At 40.7% G+C, this 14,540-nt stretch overlaps 1 protein-coding gene across 2 annotated transcripts in view; it reads left to right on the top strand.

Moving 5' to 3' along the window:
* The window catches only part of LOC149161921 (autophagy-like protein), a 290,688-nt gene that overhangs the window by 106,162 nt on the left and 169,986 nt on the right, over positions 1 to 14,540 (top strand). For both annotated transcript variants that reach the window (XM_089437085.1, XM_089437084.1), the window contains exon 4: positions 14,146 to 14,209. In XM_089437085.1, coding sequence (XP_089293211.1) covers positions 14,146 to 14,209 — 64 coding nt within the window. The remainder of the gene's footprint in view (positions 1 to 14,145; positions 14,210 to 14,540) is intronic.

The following is a 14,540-nucleotide window of genomic DNA, read 5'->3' as shown; positions in this document are numbered from 1 at the left end:
TCCAACTTGGAAGACAAATTTGAAGCTCCCTGAATGTTAATTTTGTCCATGGTCACGCTGAAGAATTTACTGTGTGCTATTCCTCTTTCCTCCCTACGCTATTTCTGCAATTTCAAACCGTTGCAAAACCCTCTGCATCCAACCAAGGAGTCTGCTTAGCGAAAAATTGAGCTGCAACTGCTCCCTTTGACTGCTGGAATCACTAATCCAGGCAACTCGACTTTTCTGCTAACCAACAACTGAAAATCGAATTGCCGTCCTCAGCATTTTCGGCATGTCTATCAAGGATCTGCATTGCCTCAAGAATTTCATCCTGCTGCTCTTACTAATCAACAAAATTCTCTCTTTCGATTCTAAGCTTCTTGGTTGATCATTTATGCTCTAATACCATGTGAAAATTTCATCTATTGCAACAACTGGAAATTATTCTTCTAATTGTAAATTTAATTATGCAGTTTATTTGCTACGACAAACAACGAATAAAATCACAACTGCAATTTTCACCATAAAAATGCTGCAGAAACTAAAAATACTGAAAACTGAGAGATTCTAGCACACACAAGAATTTTAGCACAGTTAGTTTTGGACAATTGTCCCCAGAAAAACCCAATGCAGGAAAATCTATGCAGCAGATGAGGGTTTTCTTATTATTTTTTAGCACCAAATTTGAGTACAATAATTTAGATGCTCTACTGAAAATCTTATTTGAGGAAAATACTGGCAAAATTACTGTGAGATTTTTCTCATTCTGCTAATTTCTGCCCCTGAGATTGGCTTCCTAGCCTCACGCTGGAGCTTCTGCGTCACTTTTTGCTGGAGTCTCTGTGGAATTGAACCTTCATCTTACTGCCTCTTCCTGGAACTGGAAAACTTCCTCCTGGAATGCTGTTACCCATATCAACCATCTGCTACTCACACTCTGGCTCTATCTTCTCTGCTAAATCACTCCCACTGAGAAAATCGAATTGCCTAGGCAACTGAGTATCTGCACTGGTTTATTCTCCATCACCACATCGATCCTTCTTATATCTTCCTGTTGGGACTCCAACGTCCAAGATTAAAACATAATCGATGGCTAGGATCATCTCTGGTTTGATCCGTGTGAGTTTCTAGATCATTCTAGCCTTATCTCAATTAATACTGGTCAATTAACCATATTCTCGAAGTTTAGACTTAGGAAATATTAATAAAACGGTTAATAATCTAATTGAGATAATTCTAGGTAGAATTTCCAAAAACGATTTCTGGGTTTTGGAGATCTCATGTATTCTAGCCTCTCCACCAAATTTCGTGGCTAGAACAAACCTGATGCTACAAAAACTAACGTCTCCAAGAGTACAAGTCAGCCTTGGAATCATCAAGTTGGCCTAAAGGAGGGAATTTGACCCCTTGAGAAGGCTATATAAAGAACAATTCGACCTCATTTGAGACACTCTCACAAGTTCGATATCTCAAGAAGTTCTATCTATAGTTGGGAAGAGTAGAAAAGGAGAGCGAAGGCTAAGGAGAAGAAGGAAGGACACAATTTTCTTGTTTTTGGTCTCTATCTCTCACATGTGCGAAATTCGAGGGTTTCTAGGTTGCTAAAAGAGGCCGAATTTGCAGGACCGTGTTGCAGTAGGACGAAGTGCAACATCTTGTAGCTGGGAGAAAGGATACTCTGTCTAGACCTCTTTGACCTTAGGAAGAGCTGTGTTACTCTTCGAAGGTCTCAGGGGGAGGCTAATCTAGGGTTTCCTTGGAAGTTGCAAGACTGAAAATATAGGGTTGAAGTTGTATATTGGGTAGCAGTATCGAAGCTTGTAGGTCAAAGTTGTAGTGTGTAGCAATGTGGTGCAAATTAGGGAAGGACTTGAGGAAGTGCTGACTTGGTACTGGGAGAAGGACTTGGTCTAGGGATTAGGTCTTTATATCTCATTTGAAGCAGATTCTAAGAAGAGAAGTGTTTTTGGGTTTTACCCTTGGAGGGTTTTGCCCTGGCTGGGAGCCTAATATCTGTCCTTTGTTGTTGTTATCGCTGTTCTTGATATTGTTTGATGAAAAAGATCTATGTTAAGTTATGGTATGTTCTATGCTTAGTGCAATTTACTTCAATTTCTTCTTATAATTTCACTGTTTAGGAATCACATTAACATAAAGTAAAATGTTGATAGAAAATAAATAAATCGACAGAAGACAAGCCAAGACAAGAGACACTAGATGTGGCGGCTAGCCAGGGACAAACCCTAATGTGGGGAAACCTTTTGATCAATTTTCTATAATCTTCAATAATTCAGCAGCAAGAGAGAGATAATACAAATATACAATTCTGTAATTTTATTACAGTAACAACAAAACCCTAACCAACAAAGTCAAAGCTGGTCAAACAAGTCAGAATTGACCTCCAATCAGCTTGGTCAATATCCTAGTCAACTCGGCCTCCAACAACAAGAAGAGGCAGCCCAAAATAGTCTGAAAACTCAGTCAAACGAAGGTCAACAGAAGTCAACCTGCAACCAACAATTAGGGCAGTCAATGCTGGTCAAACCTGAGGTCAAATCACCTCGGTTTGTGTGCCAAAATCTGCGGCCTGCCAAGGAGAAGCAACCACACCAAATCTGTAGTCCAAGAAGAGTCCACGTTGGTCAACACTGGTCAAAGTGTCTTTTTGCAGCCCTGGTCAAACTCGGTCAACGCAGCCCTAGCCAAAAATCACTTCGTCCTTCCACACGTGTGAGAGAGATGCTGCTCCTAGATGTGTACCCAATCAAATAAGGAGAGAGAAGAATGTGAGATGAGAGATGAGTGAATAATGCCACAAGGTGTCTTCTATTTATATGAATCATTGAGGATGTGTGCCACACATTTTGTTGCTGGCCGACCTTGACAAATTGTCAAGTATATACAAATAAATTCATATCTCCATAAATACATGTCGGAATCGGATGATCGTTAGATCAATCCTACACCTCTCGATGAGAGGAATCCAAGAAAAATATCAGCTGCCATAAATAAGATGACCCACATGGAGTTTGGCCCTAGTTGCCAATTTTAACACTCCCTCTCAACTAGGGAGAACTCCATCTGCTAATCCATCTGACCGTCGGTACTATCTCTGCCATCAAATGCACTGCCCTGCACTGCTCGACTTTGCTCTTCTCTGCTCTGCTGAACTATGAAGAAGAAGAAATGATCAAGGATGTATCATACCATCCTCTACTGACCCAAAGTCAGTCCCAGATAAAAGAGAGTGGGCAATAGCGCTCTTACTGACCTGAAGTCAGTTCCAGAGAGTGTCATACCACTCTTACTGATCCCAGATCAGTGCCAAAAGAGAGTGAGCTATATCACTCTTACTAACCCGAAGTCAGTTCCAATTGATCCGAGATCAATGTTGGTCATCCTAGCATAGGGAGTACAGTAGATACACGATGCATCCATCAGTACTACTATGGTCCCTAACCCCATTTCCCTACTGATTGGCCAAATGAGAGGTACTTCCCATGAGTCCCAGATTGCATGGGTATGATGCCTCGACAGGAGAACCACTCATCCTATCCATAAGTCGCCACGGGGTATAGCAGGGGAAGGCTGATCCGTTCACCCTGTACACATCGCACCACTAGAGGAGGGTGAGTCACCCTATGGTCGCTTGTCGCTCCAAGAAATACCCCAAGCCCCTCGGAGCTCCCAGAGCTCAATGCATGCATCATACAAGACCCTCATAAGGGGGTCTCTCAACGACTCCAAATCGTTCTCGGAAAGCCAAGAATTTGACCTTTCCCTGGGGCTTCATCAGAATGTCGGCGATTTGCTCATTTGTACGGATCTGATCGAGTCTTATTGCTCCTCGCTGTACCATATCCCTGATAAAGTGGTACCTGATATCAATATGATTGGAGCGATCATGAAATACGAGATTCTTTGATAAACGAATCCCACTCTGGTTGTCACAAAGGATCATAGTAGTATCCAATGTATATCCAAACAACTCACTGAAGAGCTTCCTCAACTAGACAGCCTCACAGGAGGCCATACTCGCAACAATGTACTCTGCCTCAGCGGTGCTCAAAGTCACCGACTTCTGCTTCCTGCTCATCCAGGATATCGAGGCAGATCCCAAAGAGAAACAACACCTAGAAGTGCTCTTTCGGTCCACCACACTGCCTACCCAATCAACATCAGTATATCCATGTAGCCTCACATCTCTGACAGTGTATCTCAACCCATGAGTGATTGTGCCTCGAAGATATCTCAGAAGGTTCTTGGCACCAATCCAATGTGAGTGGTGAGGCTCAACCATATGTTGACTCAACGTGTTGACTGCAAAACATATATCGGGATGGGAGTTCACTAAGAACATCAATGCTCCTATGAGTTGACGATACTCGGTAGCATTTCCCAAAGCAAGTTCGGTAGCACTACCCCTTAACTTCTTGAAGTCAAGCTCCATCGGGGTAGTCACGGGCTTGCAGTACACCATGCCGAATCTCTCCAATATCTTCACCACATATTTTCCTTGAGATATGAAAATCTCCCCTAGCTTCTGCCGGACTTCCAGCCCTAGGAAATAGTGCATTAGTCCTAGGTCCTTCATCTCAAACTCGGAAATCAACTCCCTCTTATATTTGTGAATGAGAGGGTCTGCACCTGTTAGAAAGAGGTCGTCAACATTCAACACCAGTATGAGAGGCTTATCATCTTCAACCTTAAAGTAAAGGTTCGGATTGGCTTCACTCCTAGTGAATCCCAGCTTCATCAAGTAGCTATTGATCCTCTCATACCAAGCTCGGGGTGCTTGCTTCAGCGCATAGAGGGCTTTCTTCAACCTGCACACATGAGATTCCCGATCATGAATCTCAAATCCCTCAGGTTGTTTCACATAGATTTCCTCTTTGATCGAACCATGCTAGAACGCGGTCTTGACATCCATCTGATGTAGGTTCCATCCTTGCGAATAAGCAAGGGCTATGATCGAGCGGATGGTGGTGTATCGAGAAACAGGTGCAAATATCTCGTCATAATCTGTACCTTCCTTTTGAGAGAAGCCACAAGCGACAAAACATGCCTTATACTTTTCAGGACTTCCATCAGCTCCATGCTTTATTTTGTAAAGCCATTTCGAGGTGATAACTGTTTTGTCCTGGGGTCTGGGGACCACATCCCAAACATCGTTCTTTATGATGGACTCATATTCCTCAGTCATACAATCCTTCCATACTTGATGCTTCACAGCTTCTGCGAACGATGAAGGTTCATTTTGAATGCTTGTGCTCATAATGGTGAAGTATCCCTAATACTTGGTCGGCTTCTTACTTTCACAGAAAGTCCCTCTAGGTGCAATGTGTCCTTCGGCATCATTAAGTGTCCCCCTAAGCCATGAGGGCCTCTTCCTAGAAGGCTCTTGCAGAGGGGGATCAATAGGATCCATAGGTTCTTTCACTTCGGGCATCGTCTCATCTTCCTTCTCATCTGGCTTCTTGGTATCAACTTCTTTAGTTTTCCTAGGAAGATTGTCAACCTTGCTAAGAGCCATGTCTTCGTCAAAGGTGACACATACATCATGACTAATCTCGACTTCCCTTTGACCAACCACATAGATTCTATAGCACTTAGAATTTTCGCTATAGCCCACGAAGATTCCCTTCTTTCCAGATGCAACCAATTTATTCCTTTCCTCTTTTGGCACATGAAAATATACATGACTTCCAAAAATTCTAAAATGAGAGACATTAGGTTTCTGACCAGTGAACATCTCTTCAGGAGTCTTGGAATCCAAAGCTTGATGAGGGCATCGGTTTTGAACATATACGACGGTATTTGCAGCTTCGGCCCATAGAAACTTCGGAAGTCTTTGATCATGGAGCATGGAACGAACAACTTCCAAAATCGTATGGTTCTTCCTTTCCGCCACACCATTCTGCTCAGGAGTGTATGGTATAGTGGTCTCCCTCTTAATGCCAGCCTCTTTGCAAAAGTCATGGAACTCATGGGATTCATACTCGGTCCCATTATCAGTCCTTAAGATCTTGATCTTTTTCTCAGTTTGATTCTCGATCAAGGCTTTGAAGTGACGGAACTAGGAGAACACTTCATCCTTCTTTTTCAAGAAGTATATCCACGTCTTGCGAGAATAGTCATCTGTAAAAGTGAGATAATATAAATATCCTCCTAAAGAGTTCACAGGCATCATACCAGATATGTCGGAGTGAACCAACTGCAAGATGTCAGAGGTCTTGCTATGGCTTGAGGGGAATGGTCCCCTTTTGAGCTTTCCTTCGGCACACCTTGGACATACACCTTCTTGCTCCACTTTAAATTCGGGCATCCCGGTCACCATTTGTCTCACATCGGGTAGAGCCTTATAGTGAAGGTGGGCAAACCTCCGGTGCCATAGTTCAGATTAAAGAGTTGTATTGCAAGACATGACTCCCAACGGACTTCCTCCAACTTGATATAGAGAGTCAAATTGAAACCCAAGAGTGAAAGCATCTTTAAAATTCTTTTTCCATACACGTACCTTGCCATCGATGAAGGCCACCTTGCAGCCTTTTTCTTTTATTGCCGAAATGGACATCAGGTTCTTCTTGAGATCAAGTAAATATAGGACTTCTTGCAAATGAATTGTGTTACCCTGATTTAATTGAAGAGTAACATTTCCTACACCCTTCACGGGATAGGTGGAGTTGTCTCCAAGAATAATCTCCAGGTTGGTCTCCTTCTCTATCAGATTAGAGACAACTTCCTTGTAACCAGTGAAGTGCCTTGAGGCACCACTATCAATAAGCCAATTGCCCAATCCGGAGGAGAAGTAGTAGAGAGGGCCGATATCAGATAATATTCATCTTACTTATTGTTAACAACATTAGATTCATACCTGGAGTTTCTTACCTTCTTGGAGGGTTGACCATTTCCTTGATTTCTGACATTCCTCTTTCCTCTACCATTGAACCTGCCATTCCTTTGATTGTGGTTGGAATTGCCTCAGGAGTGATTTTGATCATTGTCATGAGATGTGTCTTTTCTATTTGGACATTCCTTCGCATGGTGGCCGAATTTGTTGCAAACAAAATATCTTCCCTTCCTTCCACCTTTCGATCCGGCCTTTCCTTTGGATTTAGACCCGAAATTATTTCTCCTTTTAGCATGAGAGGAGAAAGCAGTGGGGTTGCTTTTAAATGCAGGCATTTCTTGTTCTTCCATCCTAGTCCCTTCTTGAATGCATCTCGCCATCAATTCCTCAAATCTTGGAATTACGTTATTGTTGAGAAGAGAGGTTCTAAACACACACCATTCGGATGGGAGCCCTCCAAGAGTTGTGATAGTCAGTTCTCTGTCAGGAATGACTTCCCCAATCGATAGGAGATCATTCTTGATCTTGATGATCCTTAAGAAGTAGGATTGCATATTCTCATCTTTGGCCTTCTGGATTTCCTTCAGCGTATTTTTGAGGAACAAAACTTGATTTGCATCACTATCTTTAAACAAGCTTACCAATCTATCGTATATTTCCTTGGAGGTGTTCAGCTCGGAAACGTAGGCCACCAGGCGCTTGGAGTCCCGAATGATCTTCTTTGCTTTGACTTCACCCTTAGTCCACTTGTTCCTTGTAACAACTGGTGCATTTGATGGAGGCTTAATAATTCCGCCTCTCACATAGTCCAACACTTCCCGCTCTTCCAATGTCAGATCGAGAGAGATCTTCCATCTGTGATAGTCAGACTTCTCACGGAGCTTGTCTTCGACGGGGAAGTGTGATGAGGAACCCATGAAGTCCTGAGACTTTTTCCAACAATCTTCGGTGATTGCTCTTGCTCTTGCTCTTGCTTGGGCTTTGTCTTCACCTCAGCTCTGATACCATGTTAAGTTATGGTATGTTCTATGCTTAGTGCAATTTACTTCAATTTCTTCTTATTAGCCCAATGTCAATTTCACTGTTTAGCAATCACATTAACATAAAGTAAAATGCTGATAGAACATAAATAAATCAACAGAAGACAAGCCAAGACAAGAGACACCAGATGTGGCGGCTAGCCAGGGACAAACCCCAATGTGGGGAAACCCTTTGATCAATTCTTCTATAATCTTCAATAATTCAGCAGAGAGAGAGAGATAGTACAAATATACAATTCTGTAATTTTATTACAGCAGCAGCAAAACCCTAACCAGCAAAGTCAAAGCTGGTCAAACAAGTCAGAATTGACCTCTGATCAGCTTGGTCAGTATCACAGTCAACTCGGCCTCAAACAGCAAGAAGAGGCAGCCTAAAACAGTCCAAAAACTCAGTCAAATGTAGGTCAACAGAAGTCAACCTGCAACCAACAATTAGGGCAGTCAACGCTGGTCAAACCTGAGGTCAGATCACCTTGGTTTGTGTTGCAAAATCTGCGGCCTGCCAAGGAGAAGCAGCCACACCAAATCCGCAGTCCAAGAAGAGTCCACGCTGGTCAATGCTGGTCAAAGTGTCTTTCTGCAGCCCTGGTCAAACTCGGTCAACGCAGCCCTAGTCAGAAATCACTTCGTCCTTCCACACGTGTGAGAGAGATGCTGCTCCTAGATGTGTACCCAATCAAATAAGGAGAGAGAAGAATGTGAGATGAGAGATGAGCGAATAATGCCACAAGGTGTTTTCTATTTATATGAATCGTTGAGGATGTGTGCCACACATTTTGTTGCTGGCCGACCTTGACAAATTGTCAAGAATATACAAATAAATTCATATCTCCATAAATACATGTCGGAATCGGATGATCATTAGATCAATCCTACACCTCTTGACAAAAGGAATCCAAGAAAAATATCAGCTGCCATAAATAAGATGACCCACATGGAGTTTGGCCCTAGTTGCCAATTTTAACAATCTAACTAAAGAACATAAAGAAGACAACTAAGATTCACAAGCAAATATCAAGGTTAAGGAAAATAAGATTGATAGATGTCACTTTCCATTTTCCAACAGTTCATATAACTTTACCTATTGATGCATGACTGTTATTGCGTAGACAATGCATGACTTCAAGATGACAGTGATATAGTTTATTAGCTAGGAACCTCTCTATGCTAGATCCTATAACTGTCTTGTCCTTTTTTGTGTTAACTTTTGAAGTGTGGAGATTCAACATGCTAACATTTACTCTCAAATCATGCCATCATCATAAGATGTTGCATAACATCGTCTTTACATTAACATGGAATTGAAGGTTCAACTCGAGATTTGAAAGTGTATTCTTCATTTTGGAGAGAGCATTGCAACAACATTTCTCTTCAGATTCAAGTAAGTTTATGCATAAAATGATCAACTTTCTTTCTCTTCATAATTTCGTTGATGTGTGTCTTGTTGGGTTTAACCCTGCACAGTTAATTGCCGCAAGTAAATTCTTAATAAAATAGAAAATATGCAATAACATACACATAGACGCACACATTTAACATAGAGATTTTACCCTAAAATCTAGACCTAGAAAACTATAAAGAGTTTTCAGTATATTTATTTATTTATAATGTTACAATATAATATAAACCCCCAATCCATTAGCCCTGAATTAGAATACCATTGTAGCTCCTTAACTAAGATTACATTACCATGGACTACAAAACCATTGTTGAATGGTGCTGTCATTGACGACAACGTCGGTCCTTGAATGCTCCTAATATTCGTCTAGTTTGCATTAATTGGAAGCTGCAAATGACAAGAAGCAGGGAAGCCCTAGATGCCCCACACTTGTTGAGAAAAATGGATGTAAAGGGCAATGATTTTGATTGCGAGATGATCATCATTTGATTCTCCTCGTCGTGCCGATTCCAATGGTATGTGGCAAGCCTCATAACTTCTCACGGTTGAGGAGATATGGTCAATCATAGTTGGTGACCCCATCTAGTTGTCAAAGTCCCCAAAATTGGATAATGTGGCAGCTCAACAATTGGTCTAATAATTGTTCAATTCATGGGGCCAAGAATATTTTTCTATTAAAGAATTTGATCAAATATTTGTAAGTTCAATCTTGGTGCAAAAGAAAGTTTTATAAAGGGCACTTAATTGAAGGATATGTTGGCCCTAATATTGTTGGGGATTTTGGCTCCAATATGAAAATTTGAAATTATCTTCCCTCCAAAATTCCAGGCCGACCTCCCTCCTAAAGGCTTCGTCGTGGTATAATAAGTGCACTTTAGCCCTCCAAAGATCAATCAAGAAGTGCGCGCAAGGAAGAATATATTTGCGGCCTTTGTTTAGTAACGCTACATCTGAAGAAGAGGCAAATTTAAAGCAATTGCTTTGGTATAATTTCTTTTATTTTGGTTCTGGCTATTCATTGGGGTCTGAGCTTTGTCTGAGGCCATATGACCCTCATCTACACTTGATTCAAAACAAGTTTGTAACCCTTATGAGATCCTTTGAGTAAGAGCTGATCTGGAATTATATGTGGTGGACTTTCGGCCCTTTGGTAGGGAAACTCCTAGTTCAAATTCATAAATTTTGTGAGATTTGTGGCTACTCATTGATACATTTGTGTGGGCACTTCTGTCTGAAGCTTTTGACCTTCACAAGACACAAATTTCACAAGACACAAATTTGAGGCATATCTTGGCATATAACTGAGACGATTTTGTAATCTGGGCAGAACATTTGTTTAGGATCTGGCCTGTGGCGTGAATCGTGATGACCCTCTAAAAGACTTGAATCAGTGTTACAACATCTGAGATCCAGTCACTTTTGGATCAGGACACCTTTGAGTAAGACCACTTGCATCTTTGCGGCCTATCTCTGTGATAAAGAAACAAAGTATGTACAGTACGCCTAGGGTTTGATCTTGAAATCTATTTGGCCTTTCAAGGATATATTTTTGTAGATCTGTTATGTGTTATTGTGGTCACTTCTACTCGCATCAGATTGGACAAGGCTCTGATTCTTTTATCTTTATTTAATCAGAATATATATGGTCAATGTCTGAAGCAAATAACGATGGTCAAATTGCATAACACCTTGATTGATTTCTACTGGACCTATTCTGAGCCTTGATCAATGATCTATTCACCCAAATTCCAATTACTTCTGTGCTATTGACGACTGCAGAGTAATTTGGCTCTAAGGTTTGAGAATCTATATATTTTGTGAAAGTGTTAAAATGATAATCCAGGCACAGATCTGAGGCCTAATCTCAGACACCATAGCTTAGGCAGAAGCAAAGTCTCCTTTGTGGTATAGTCATTTTCTTGCAAAGATTTGATACTTATTTTGTAGAAGATCTCTTGTAGTCAAGGCACATGTTTGAGTTCTAATCTGAGACACAGTAGCTTGAGTTTGTATTGAGATAACCCGATTACTGTTGAAGATGTGTTATGTGGACACCTTCAGTAGAAATCATTACTGATCTGTGTTGAATTTAGAGGGTCTGTACCTTAGTGGCTTCTGAAGTATATCTATGGCACAAATTCAAGCCTGTTCTTGAGGATGCATCGAAGTTGTACTGAAGCAGTTTGAAGGCAAGCATTCAGATCTGTCCCAAATTCATATCAACTACAAAAACAACAGTGCATTCATCTTCAGAGGCATCACAAGTAGCAACGTTTGTTGAAGTGGTTTTTGTAGCAGAAAAAAAGCTTTGATCCAGGTTTGTGAAGATACCAACAGAGGTATGATTGGTTTTTATTGTAAAGGTCTGTATCATAATTAATGTCAGGCTGTCCTGGTGTGCACAATATTATTGAAGCTACTTTGCTTTAAGAGGCTTGCTTGTCAAGCCATTGCTGTGGCTGTACCACTGTGTTATCTTGTTTATCTTCCTACTGGTGCACATTATGTTGGGCTTATATTGACCTACAACCAATCTTGGTTTGTTAAATAGCCGAGATGAATTTTTTTATAGTGCTGATATTTCTATTGGTGCAGTTGAGTTTATATCTGATTTGTTGAGGGTACAAAAGGGTGTTTGGTCTGGTATGCAGAGAGATATATTTGAGCAAGCAGAGTTATTGTTCATGATATCAGAGAATGCTACTAGTGTTGTTATCTTGAGCAGAGTGTTGTTGCAAGTGTTGAGTCAACAGAGGCATTGTTGAGAACATATTGATGCTGCCAAAGTATGACAGTGAAAGTGTATCATTGAGCTAATAATGTTGCTGATTGTTGAGCTAGGGTTTGATCGCTTGAGCAGAAGAAGTTATTGTTGCTGCTGACGACCTTGTGTCAGTGTTGCAGATCGACAAAATCAACAGATTGTTTTGACATCATTTATTTGTTATTGAGTGCAAGTGGATCCAGTTTGAAAATTGTGAAACATGGTCCACTTGTTAAATAGGCAGTCAGGGTTGTGCAAGGGAGGAGATTGGAGTCTCCTTCAGGTTGGAGCGTGAGAACACTTTAAGGCGGCAAGGTGGTGCTAGGGCAGGTCAGAGCTTGTGAAGGGCGTTGGAGCGTCTTCCCAGTTGGAGCTGGTAAATCAAGGTGTTGGAGTGCCCTTCTAGTTGGAACTAGTAAATCAGGGAGTTGGAGCTTCCTTTAGGTTGGAGCCTCCTTCAGTTGATGCTGAAAATCTTGGAAGTTGGAGCTTCCTATTGATGAAAATTTTGAAGACCTATATTAGGAAGCGTTCGGTGGTTTTTCTCCTTGAAGGGTTTTCACCTAAAAATCTCTGGTGTACAGTCTTTTGATGTTGTGCATTGTTGAATGTTGTTGTTATATGTTCATCTGATGTGAGGCGAACATATGTTTAATCTAATGCTAATGGCAATCAATGTTCCGTGAAGTTAAAATTAACTGATTGTAATCTTGAGGGAGCTAGGAGAGTCTCCTAGGCATCCCATCCCCCCTTACCTGCCTCTTGTGTTTTGTTTCTCATTTTTATGGTGTGCTTGTATTGGGTTTAAAATTAACTTTGCACCACAAAACATTAGAATTTTGCAAAAGTAACGAATCATTCAAGCTCTATTATGCTCTCTGCCATTGCAAACTTAGCTTGATCCTTGCGCATGATCAAAGAGGGCTTGTTGGTTGATTTAGTCTAACTAGGGGAACTCTTAATCTTTATTGTGAGTTTGGGGTAAAAGAAAAGGTTGACTTGTGAAATCAGGTTAGGAGCTAGTTCCTCCTATTGTTGGATTTCTTGCAATTGCTTGACTTGCGAAATCAAGGGAGTACTCATTGAAGCGAAAATTCCTCCTGTTGGATCTCCTTGCAACTTTCTCTACATCAATCAAAGGATAAAGGTCAAAGAGGAAACACACCTTAGATTAATTTTATTTTCTTGCAATCGCACATCTCCATTGTGCACTCACTTAACTAATAAATCTAAATCCATGTGAAATCTAATTTAATAAAACTTACGAAGAGCAGTGTCCACAACATTTCTACAATATACATCATTTGGCTACAATTTCATTTGATATACTTTCAATCAGTGAGCATTGCTTTTGGCATTTCATTTTCAAGCATAAACATTTACTTGTGGCACTGGCCTATCTTGCTTTTCATTTCTTTCATTCGGTTATTTGCTTATCTATCTTTCATATTGTACGTTGATGGTGAATGTACTTTTGAATAATTTAATTTAAATCAGCCTTAGTTGTTTTTTAGGGACTACCCCTCTTGGCTTTGCTAGGAGTTAGCCTAGACAAAGGAGTTGAGATTTAAGTGACAACTCAATTTGAGACATGCCGCCATGGCCATGCTTAGTGGAATAAAGATTTCTTCCATATTAGCCCAAGGTGTGGATTAGGCGGCAACAATACACAGGATTAGGCAGCAACAGTTTTGGTAACCTAACCTGGTAGGGGCATCGAGTGAGGCGCAATATCATTTTCACGAAGGCACCCAACCCAAGGACTTGCCCCACAACCTTCTGCTTGTAATTGTAATCCACAACACTCAACCACTTGAGCTAACCCGCTAGGCTATGTACTTCTCATGTTCATCATTGAAATGCTTGGAAAAGAGGCATCTAAATACCCAAAGGCTTATTTTTTGCTATCTTGGCTGGTTCACTTGTATTGGTTATAAACACGGATTTGGAGTGCTTTAAATTATTCTCACTGAAATGTGCAATTGAAGGGTGTTTTGGTATTGTGCAATAAGCATATTAAAATAAAATGTGCTTATAAGTGCTATGATTTTAATTAGATCATTTATTATTTAACTTCCATTAATATTTTTGAATTTCATGAATGGTGCAGACATGTGGAGGGCCATTACATTGCGGGATAACTTGCAGTGCTCTTATGGCAAAAAATGTTGCAGGTATAGCTAGATCCATTGTTTAATTCATTCTTCTTGTTTGTTTAATGCATTGCATATTTCTATAATACACAGGAGAAAATATTTCATACATTTTGACATTTTTGGCCTAAGCAGAGCTGTGTGCGTTTATCCTCCCTATATAAGTTAGAAGGGCAAGCATGTCTACTTTGCCCCCAACTTCAAGGGAATTAAATTTGCAGTATGCCTTATGTTATACAAATCGCATGTAATAAATAAGTGCTAGTTATATTGTTCGGCCACACCTCCTTAGTACTTACATGATCCCTTCTCTAATGTTCTATCTATATGCAGTCTTTTTGACTGCCTAAAC

Source organism: Pinus tabuliformis, chromosome 5_2 (assembly GCF_031772625.1).
Source record: "Pinus tabuliformis cultivar Carrire ecotype Pingquan chromosome 5_2, CPIR1, whole genome shotgun sequence".
NCBI lineage: Eukaryota > Viridiplantae > Streptophyta > Pinopsida > Pinales > Pinaceae > Pinus > Pinus tabuliformis.
Note: the sequence above shows the minus strand (reverse complement) of the source record. Positions and strands in the feature narration are given on the sequence as shown.